The 9,912-nt window shown below is 37.4% G+C and overlaps 1 protein-coding gene across 3 annotated transcripts in view; it reads left to right on the plus strand.

Moving 5' to 3' along the window:
- The window catches only part of LOC107561531 (syntenin-1-like), a 30,872-nt gene that overhangs the window by 11,429 nt on the left and 9,531 nt on the right, over positions 1–9,912 (plus strand). For all 3 annotated transcript variants that reach the window (XM_016245994.1, XM_016245995.1, XM_016245997.1), the window contains exons 3-7: positions 1,146–1,230; positions 1,316–1,418; positions 1,895–2,001; positions 3,056–3,217; positions 3,501–3,676. In XM_016245994.1, coding sequence (XP_016101480.1) covers positions 1,180–1,230; positions 1,316–1,418; positions 1,895–2,001; positions 3,056–3,217; positions 3,501–3,676 — 599 coding nt within the window. In that variant the 5' untranslated portion in view covers positions 1,146–1,179. The remainder of the gene's footprint in view (positions 1–1,145; positions 1,231–1,315; positions 1,419–1,894; positions 2,002–3,055; positions 3,218–3,500; positions 3,677–9,912) is intronic.

The following is a 9,912-nucleotide window of genomic DNA, read 5'->3' on the forward strand; positions in this document are numbered from 1 at the left end:
TAAGCCATAATCATCAAAATTTCAAGAAATAAAGGCTTGAAATATTTCACTCCGTGTAATGAATCTATCTAATATATGGGTTTCACTTTCTGAAATGAGTGACAAAAAATATTGACCTTTTTCATGATATTCTAATTTTTTGAGATGTACCTGTACATCACAACACTGAAGTCAGTTGCAACTTCCGGTTCACTGGTACTTTGATATTGATATTTTTCAAGGTATTGAAGTTAGAAATTCCTATATCATAATTAATTCACATACTTTTGTCAATAAGATAAAAGTGGGTTTTGTTCAAAGTAGCTATTATCCACATATATCTTTGATATGAATATTTTTGGTAATTCATTAAATATCTTCGGCTAAATAGTAACTAGTACTCCGAGTAGTTTTTGAGAGGAGTACTTTGTACTTTTACTTAAGTACTGTTTTGACACCAGTTCTTTTACTTGTAATTGAGTATTATTTAGGCAGTGTAACAGTACTTGTACTTAAGTACAAATTTCCAGTACTCTTTCCACCACTGGTTTTATGTTTACGTGGCGCGATGCAATGCAACGCGTAAAAAGACAGTACAAGTCATTATAATAAGTAATTATGTCCCCACTGGATGCAACAAATGCCTAATTTATAATGGGTTTTAATGTTTCTGTCTCGTCGCTCCGGCCGGACAGGGCATCACAGTATGGCAAGGGGCTTAACATTTCCGTCACACCCTTGAGGTATTCGGCCAATCACAACGCACTGGATAGCTGGCCAATTAGAGCACACCTCGCTTTTCAGACCGATGAGCTTTGCAAAAATCGATGTGTTTCAGAAAGGCGGGGCATAGAGAAGAAACAATAATGTACAGTATGTTGAAAATGTTTTTTTAAAAAAATTTTTTTTTTAACCTTACACCACATAAACACATTTCATTACATCAAATACACAAAATAATGTTCCTTTTAGCAACATCATATGACCATTTTAAGTAATATGCATCTGCGATGCACCCAAAAACATGTAGGCCTACAGCGATAAGGAAATTGTAATAATAATAATGATTGTCTGGCCTACGTTTCTATGACGTGTTTTATGTTTTTGGACCGTAAGTTAAATTGTATTTCTATTGTTACATGAACTAAAAGTTAACATTTCTTCAGGAAATTCATCTAGTGTGCTTGAAACAGGATAACCATGTCACTGTATCCATCTCTAGAAGACATGAAGGTGGATAAGTTCATGCAGGTTAGATAGATATAATTAATAGATAATTAGACACTATTAATTAATTAAAATGTATCTAACAATCCAAAATGTAACATTTCTTTAGGCACAGAACACCCCCACTGCAAACCCATTAAAGGCTTTACCTCTTCCCGAACCTTCCAGATGCCAGAATGAGCCTTACTATGATTCAAAATCTGAAGAGATAGGTAAGAATCACATACTGTGCTGTATGTGTGATTACGTAATATATGACAGAAAAGAGGCTTAGACCCTAAAGCTGAGCTTCAAAGGGTACCATGGGTACTTCAAAAGAGGCTTTAGAATATATAGTCACACTTTAGTTTGGGGACCAATTCTCACTATAAATTGTGACTTTTGCCTCAAACTCCTAATTTTCTGCTTATTAACAGTAAAGTTGTTCTTAAGTTTAGGTATGGGAATACTTTAGGTATGCATGCTAATAAGCAAATAGTTAAAACTGTTCTCTAAACTAAAGTGTTACTGAATATATAGGGTTCGTACAGTCTTGAACAATCAGGAAATATTATGAAAATTTCAAAACTGAAGTTTTCAGGCTTGGAAAACTCATGGAAACAAATAAATTTTAGTTATCCAATTTTTCTCACTTGCATCCATGTAGCTTAGACCAATTTTTAAATGTTGTCTCTCTCTCTCTCTTTAGCTACTTCTAGCAGGTTGTACCCTGAGCTGAATGAGTTTATGGGTCTAAATCTCAGTGCAGATGCTCAACAAACTCTTTCCTCTTTAGTTCCTGACCAGACCAGTGGGGTGAGTGTGTTTGTGTCTGAGAACTGCTCATCAGCTTATACACATTTTAAAAATAACACACAAAAACATTTTTGCATGTATTTTTTAAAAAAGTACTTACTACAGAAATGTACTTTTTTGCAAAAAAAAAAATGAAAATAATCCATGACTAAAAAAGATAAAAGGCAAAAATCCACAGGAAACTACAAAACATCACAGCTTAAAGGGATAGTTCACACTAAAATTCTGCTATTAATTACTCATCCTCATGTCGTTTCAAACCCGTAAGATCTTCGTTCATCTTGGAACACTATTCCGAGTTGTGACACCACTGATGTCACATGGACTATTTTAACAATGTCCTTTTTTACCTTTCTTGGCCTTGAATATGTCAGTTGCGTTACTGTCTATGCAGGGTTAGAAAGCTCTTGGATTTAATCAGAAATACCTTAATTTGTGTTTTGCAGATGAACAAAGGTCTTACGGGTTTGGAGCGACATGAGGGCATGTAATTAAAGACAATGTGTTTTGGGGGGTGAACTATCCCTTTAATTTGATAATAAAATATAGGCAGTGTTAAGATAAGAACTGACAAAAATCTGAATGAAACCGAGGGCGTATATTCACAAAAGAAAACGAGGAACGAAACTAGGATTCAGGTGAGCATGATCTGTAAACAAGGAAACAAGCAACAGGAAACGAACTGGGTCAGAGATCGCAGATTCTACCTGACCTAAAAAGCCTTGGCATTCATTTAATATTCCTCTGGTTATAGAGCTTTTTATAACGCAGACTTGTTTGCATGTAAGACTTGTTGCCTTCCATTGTCAGTTGCGCTCATTCCTCTTGCGTGTCCTAATCTGGCAACCTGCATGAGCATCAGGTCTGAAGTGGGACAAACGACTCTCTCCAAAACACTCTCTCTTAATGTCAGCTTGATTGCAGTCACTTTAAATAATAAAATTTGTCTTGAATAAAACCAATTAATTGATGTTACTGCATGAAGTATATTTTGGGTAATTTGACAAAATATTTTTTGCAGTATAGTAATTATATATTCCCCAATGCTTTTTAGGCTCGTAGTGTCTGCATACCTAGAATGAGCTGGGAGGCAGCCCCCATAACAGGAAGTGACCTGGGGGTGAAGAGGGCAGAGATTCGACAGGGTGTACGGGAGGTGGTGCTTTGCAAAGACATGGATGGGAAGATTGGCCTCCGCCTCAAAGTCATAGATAATGTATTTCTTTAATGATATGAATCATTTGAATTAATGTAATTTATTAATCTAGATTAAGATAAAAACAGCAGTGGTCCAACAAGAGATAATCTATTGCAACATGGCAATAGTCTGCACTTTTTAGGTGAAAAATATATAAAACATTTAGATATTTTATGTTTTAATTAATTCTGTGTATCAGTATTCTATGTTTTAATTAATGACATCCACATTCACATCATAGCATTACACCCCAATAGTATAATGGTAATCTCTGATTAACATTTCCAAATGTGTGTTTCAGAGCGTGTTTGTGCAATTAGTGCAGGCTAACACTCCTGCAGCACTGGCAGGGCTGCGGTTTGGTGATCAGATTCTGCAGATCAATGGCAAATCATGTGCTGGCTGGAGTAGTGATAATGCACATAAGGAGCTTAAGAATCCCAGCCCAGAGAAGATCACTTTGGCTGTGCGAGACAGGTACACACACACAGATGACATGGAGCATTTGTGCAGGTTTGAAATACTCTGCAGTCTGCACAATGATGTTACTCTGCATGTTCCAATGACTCTGCACAATGATGTTTCATTTATGAAGATCGGATTGTCATGAATTATTCATGAAGAGATCAGACACAGGAGGGTGTATGTCGTTTTAGCCTTACAACTGTACAGCAGTGCAAACTACTGATGTAAACCATTGTTGATACTAAAAAGTATGGCTATCAGAGACATTCATTAGAGTTGGCAAAAGTTTTTTTTTTAATTTGTCAAATTGTATAAGCCAATTCATTTTTTGGACAAGGCCCGGATTTTAGCAACAGGAAGTAACAGGAGAGAGGTGAATGAGAAAAGACCTTGAGTCGGAATTCAAGTTCAGGTCAGTGAGTATACACAGAGCACCGCTACACGATACATGAAAGTACTGCAGGCTATGGCTCTGATAGCCCAACTACCGGAGGAGCAGGGGAGAAGTCGTGTGTTCTCTGGTGTTGGTCACTTAGATATGTAAAACTATATTTAGGCAGAGCAGTACTTGGTTATTGATACGATAGATTGATAAAGAAAAATGCATGAATGAGAAAATAAAAGGTATTAAAAGGTGACCTATTCTGTGCCTTTTTGCAAGATGTAAAATAAGTCTCTGATGTCCCCAGAGTGTGTATGTGAAGTTTTAGCTCAAAATACCCCACAGATACATTTTTATATCTTGTTGAAATGGGCACTTTAAGGGTATGAGCCAAAATGTGCCGTTTTTGTGTTTGTCTCTTTAAATGCAAATGAGCTGGTGCTCCCGCCTCCCTTTTCAGATGAGGGCGGAGGTTCAAGAGCTCATGCTCCGGCATACCGGCAACAACAAAACAGGACAATATCACGCAATCTGACTGTACTGTGCATAGTAAATGCGCGTTTATAAATTACACAGACCGGGGTTTATGGAGCGATAAAAATTAAATTCAAGTTTATTTGTATAGCGCTTTTTTACGATACAAATCGTTGCAAAGGAACTTTACAGAAAATTAAGCTTCTACAATATTTAGTAGTAGCTTATCAGTGGTGACTGTCAGTTTATGTACATATGGCAGAAATGCACGGAAAAATCAATTAAAGATGTAATCAAACAGACGATGAACACTATTGACAGCAATTATTATATGATGCAATCAAACTTATAGCAAAGTTTGGTAGTTCTGTATGTTGTTTCAGGGTTGGCATCATCTGAGGTCCTCTGAGGGGTTGGCATCTCTTCTCCGGTGTTCTGGATCCAGACTGAAGCTTGTGTAAATCCTAGTTAGGCAAAAACAGAGAAACAAATAGAGACATAATTAGCGTAGCTGCTGTTCCAACCAAGCAAAATTGATTTGTTTAACCCAAGCTAAAGAATAAATTTTCTTGACCTGTAAGGACTCTAGCTGCTGCATTTTGGACTACATGTAGCTTGTTTATTGAAGATGTAGGACAACCACCTAGCAGTGCATTACAATAGTCCAGTCTAGAGGTCATGAATGCATAAACTAGCTTTTCTGCATCAGAAACAGGTAACATGTTTCGTAGCTTGGCAATGTTTCGAAGATGGAAGAATGCAGTTTTTGTAACATGGGAAATATGATTTTCTAAAGAAAAGTTGCTGTCTAATATAACACCTAGATATTTGACTAGAGGAAGTAACAGTACATCTGTCTAGCTGCAAATTGTAATCCAAGAGATTCTGTGTACTGTTTTTTTTTTTTGGTCCAATAAATAATATCTCTGTCTTATTCGAATTTAATAGGAGAAAATGATTGAACTGTGTTCAAACACCTTATAAAAGTGATTTTTGCGTAATCGGTCACCTTTAAGCAAGATAGGCAATGAAAAACAACTCAGTGCGGTACTTGCGCACACACACACACACACAAAGCACATGCCCTGGAAGTTTCCCATAGCACAGGTGTTAAGAATATCTTCGCTCTTTATCTTTCGATGCCGTCCAACTATTCTCAGTCCTTGCATTGGCCCATGGAAAGAATTATGAACATGAAGCCAATTGTCTGTTCACAAACTTCTTCAAAGTTTATTATTACTTCAACAGATTATATAGTCACATCGTAAGGGGTGGTGCAGTGATTCATCCAATGAGAGATGGATTACATGTGTTGTAAATGAGCCAAAAATATGTGTGTTATAATATAAATATAGGATCTGGACATATAAGGAATACTTCTGCCCAAGGTCGCTGCTGGCCAACTGGGTGCCCTAAGCAGAATAGTATTGTTGTGCCCCCTCCCTCAAAAAAAACAACAACATACTATAAGGGGTCAAAATAGAACATTAATCAAATATAAAAGTACATTTAGTCATTTAGCATACGCTTTTATCCAAAGCGACTTACAAATGAGGACAATGGAAGCAATCAAAATAAACAAAAGAGCAATGATATACAAGGACTATAACAAGTCTCAGTTAGCTTAACGCAGTACACGTAGCAAGGGTTTTTTAAAATAATATAATAAATAAAAAGAAAACTGATAGAATGGAAAAAGAATAGAGCAAGCTAGTGTTACAGATCTTTTTGCTTTTGTTAATTGTATAATAATTGAAAAGAAAACCGATAAAATACAAAAAAAGAATAGAAAGCAAGTTTTTTTTTTTTTAAAGAAATAAATACCTTTGGAATTAGTAACATTCATTCAGTGTGAGATTTTTTTTTAAATATATATCATTCCAGTTTAGCTACACAGATGGGCCAGTGCATCATATAAGACGAAGAAGTGCAGGTCTGGTTCACAGTTTTGTCCTCCACTCAAATACAGATAATAGTTTTATGTTCTATATATGAAAATAAACAAATGATCAGTTTCAGTTTGTTTTGAGAGAGTGGCTTGATATTGACCTACTCTTGCACTCATGGTTACTGAAATCACATTATGTTTTCTTATGTATAGATCCAGTGGAATACATTATGGTTGTTGAAGTGAATGCATCCGAAACGGCAGCGATCAGCAAAATCAGATCTTCTGTTAACTCTGTCATACTTCCATTTCAAATGGACAATGGTGTTGAAATAACAGCTTTCAACATTTCAACAGGTGAGACTGTCAAAGCATCATCATTCATTAGCTAAATATCCTTCTGATGTCTGTAAATGTACAATCAACAAGTAGTGACACTACTAAAGTTATAAAAAAACAGAACATAACTACTGATATCTACTCTGTCAATTATTCCACTCTTCCTCTGCTGTTTTTCAGTGTGTTCTTTGAATGAAACACAGTATCAGTGTAAATGTGAGGGTCTGTTTGTTTGGCCGAATGACACGTGTCACTCATACCAGGCCTGTGATGACACCACTGATGGTTCATGTACATGTATCAATGGCCTTCCAATTGACGGACAGTTCTGCCAAGGTGAAACAAATGCAAAGTTGTGCAATAACAATATTTCCTATTTATAGTAGCCTGGCTATTATAAATTGGAAACATTTTTAACATTATAAAAATATAGGCTAATTGTTAAGAATATTTTAGCTCTTTATCTTTCGATGCCGTTCGACTGTTCTCAGTCCTTGCATGGGCCCATGGAAAGAATTATGAACATGAAGCCAATTGTCTGTTCACAAACTTCTTCAAAGTTTATTATTACTTCAACAGATTATATAGTCACATCGTAAGGGGTGGTGCAGTGATTCATCCAATGAGAGATGGATTACATGTGTTGTAAATGAGCCAAAAATATGTGTGTTATAATATAAATATAGGATCTGGACATATAAGGAATACTTCTGCCCAACGTCGCTGCTGGCCAACTGGGTGCCCTAAGCAGAATAGTATTGTTGTGCCCCCTCCCTCAAAAAAAACAACAACATACTATAAGGGGTCAAAATAGAACATTAATCAAATATAAAAGTACATTTAGTCATTTAGCATACGCTTTTATCCAAAGCGACTTACAAATGAGGACAATGGAAGCAATCAAAATAAACAAAAGAGCAATGATATACAAGGACTATAACAAGTCTCAGTTAGCTTAACGCAGTACACGTAGCAAGGGTTTTTTAAAATAATATAATAAATAAAAAGAAAACTGATAGAATGGAAAAAGAATAGAGCAAGCTAGTGTTACAGATCTTTTTGCTTTTGTTAATTGTATAATAATTGAAAAGAAAACCGATAAAATACAAAAAAAGAATAGAAAGCAAGTTTTTTTTTTTTAAAGAAAACAAGCAGCAAATGAATTGAGTGCAAGTCTAAAAGGGATGTGTTTTTTTTAAAGAATAGAATTAGAATAGAGAGTGCTAGAGTTAGAGGGTCAAATAAAGATGGAAGAGATGTGGACTCAGCTGCTCTGATTGAGTTGGGCAGGTCATTCCACCAGGAGGGATCATTTAATTTAAAAGTCCGTAAAAGTGATTTTGTGCTTCTTTGGGATGGCCCAATAAAGCGACGTTCACTTGCAGAACGCAAGCTTCTTGAGGGCACATAAGTCTGAAGTAATGAATTTAAGTAAAGCAGTGCAGAGCCAGTGGTGGTTTTGTAGGCAAACATCAATGCCTTGAATTTTATGCGAGCAGCTATTAGTAGCCAGTGCAAATTGATAAACAGAGGTGTGACGTGCATTCTTTTTGACTCATTAAAAATGTATCTTGCTGCCGCGTTCTGGATTAATTGAAAAGGTTTGATAGAACTGGCTGGAAGACCTGCCAAGAGAGCATTGCAATAGTACAGCCTGGACAGAACAAGAGCTTGAACAAGGAGTTGTGAAGCATGTTCCGAAAGAAAGGGCCTGATCTTCTTGATGTTGAATAAAGCAAATCTGCAGGACTGGACAGTTTTAGCAATGTGGTCTGAGAAAGTAAGCTGATCATCAATCATAACTCCAAGGTTTCGGGCTGTTTTTGAAGGAGTTATGGTTGATGTGCCTAACTGGATGGTGAAATTGTCATGAAATGATGGGTTTGCTGGAACCACAAGCAGTTCTGTCTTGGCAAGGTTGAGTTGAAGGTGGTGGTCCTTCATCCAGCAAGAAATGTCTTTTAGACAAGCTGAGATGCGAGCAGCTATCGTCGGATCATCAGGATGGAATGAGAGGGTAGAGTTGAGTGTTCTCAGCATAGCAGTGGTATGAAAAGCCATGTTTCTGAATGACAGGAACCTAGTGATGCCATGTAGACAGAGAAGAGAAGTGGTCCAAGAACTGAGCCCCGAGGCCCCCCAATAGTTGGATGTTGCAACTTGGACACCTCACCTCTTCAAGATACTTTGAAGGACCTATCTGATAGGTAAGACTCAAACCACTGGAGTGCGGTTCCTGAGATGCCCTTTGCCAATAGGGTTGACAGGAGGATCTGGTGGTTAACAGTGTCAAAAGCAGTGGACAGATCCAGCAAGATAAGTATTGAAGATTTGGAATCCGCTCTTGCCAGCTTTAAGGCTTCAACAACTGAGAGCAAGGCAGTCTCGGTTGAATGTCCACTTCTGAAACCAGACTGGTTGCTGTCAAGGAGGTTGTTCTGTGTGAGAAAGGCAGAGACTTGGTTGAACACAGCTCGTTCAAGTGTTTTTGCAATGAAAGGAAGAAGGGAAAACGGTCTGTAGTTCTCTAAAAGAGATGGGTTAGGTAAGATGTGCTTGACAGATTGTGGTGTGGAACATCTCATTAGAAGTGAGCTCCGTGCATGAACTGTGTTCCGATTGACATGGTCCCTATACAGTGTGCATTGCTCCCTACTCCCTGAGCAGGGGAAATCTGTGGAAGTTTACTTCACTTTGGAATATTCATTTTCAGATTTGCGCTGCGCCGCTGCCTGCAGCGTCTTCACACACAAATGAAACTTACTAGAGAAGCATGAAGTGGGACATAATATACCTCTGTAAATAAATACAATTTAAATTCATGTCTCGCACACTTAAATGCCCTTTGTATGGAACATATATGCTCCCTTCAAACTGGAATCATGGCGGAATATCCGGTAATGTACACTTCGCAGGGCACTTACAGTCAAATATAACAAACGTATGAAGCAATAAGAGAAACACACAAAATGTGCAGAGCGGGGGTACGCGAGGACTGGAAATGATAACCGCTGTTCTAGACATGCCAAAAATTTGAGGCTACATCACACCAGCTCTTCTTCTTGGTTTTCTCTGACGCACTAACTCTGCAACAGCTCTTCTTCTTCATCGTCTCGTCTCATGCGCTCACTCAACCAAGCGTTCTAACCACGACCTCGTCCCTCC

The sequence above is a fragment of the Sinocyclocheilus grahami genome, unplaced genomic scaffold (assembly GCF_001515645.1).
Source record: "Sinocyclocheilus grahami isolate Dianchi unplaced genomic scaffold, SAMN03320097.WGS_v1.1 scaffold777.1, whole genome shotgun sequence".
In the NCBI taxonomy this organism is placed as follows: Eukaryota; Metazoa; Chordata; class Actinopteri; order Cypriniformes; family Cyprinidae; genus Sinocyclocheilus; species Sinocyclocheilus grahami.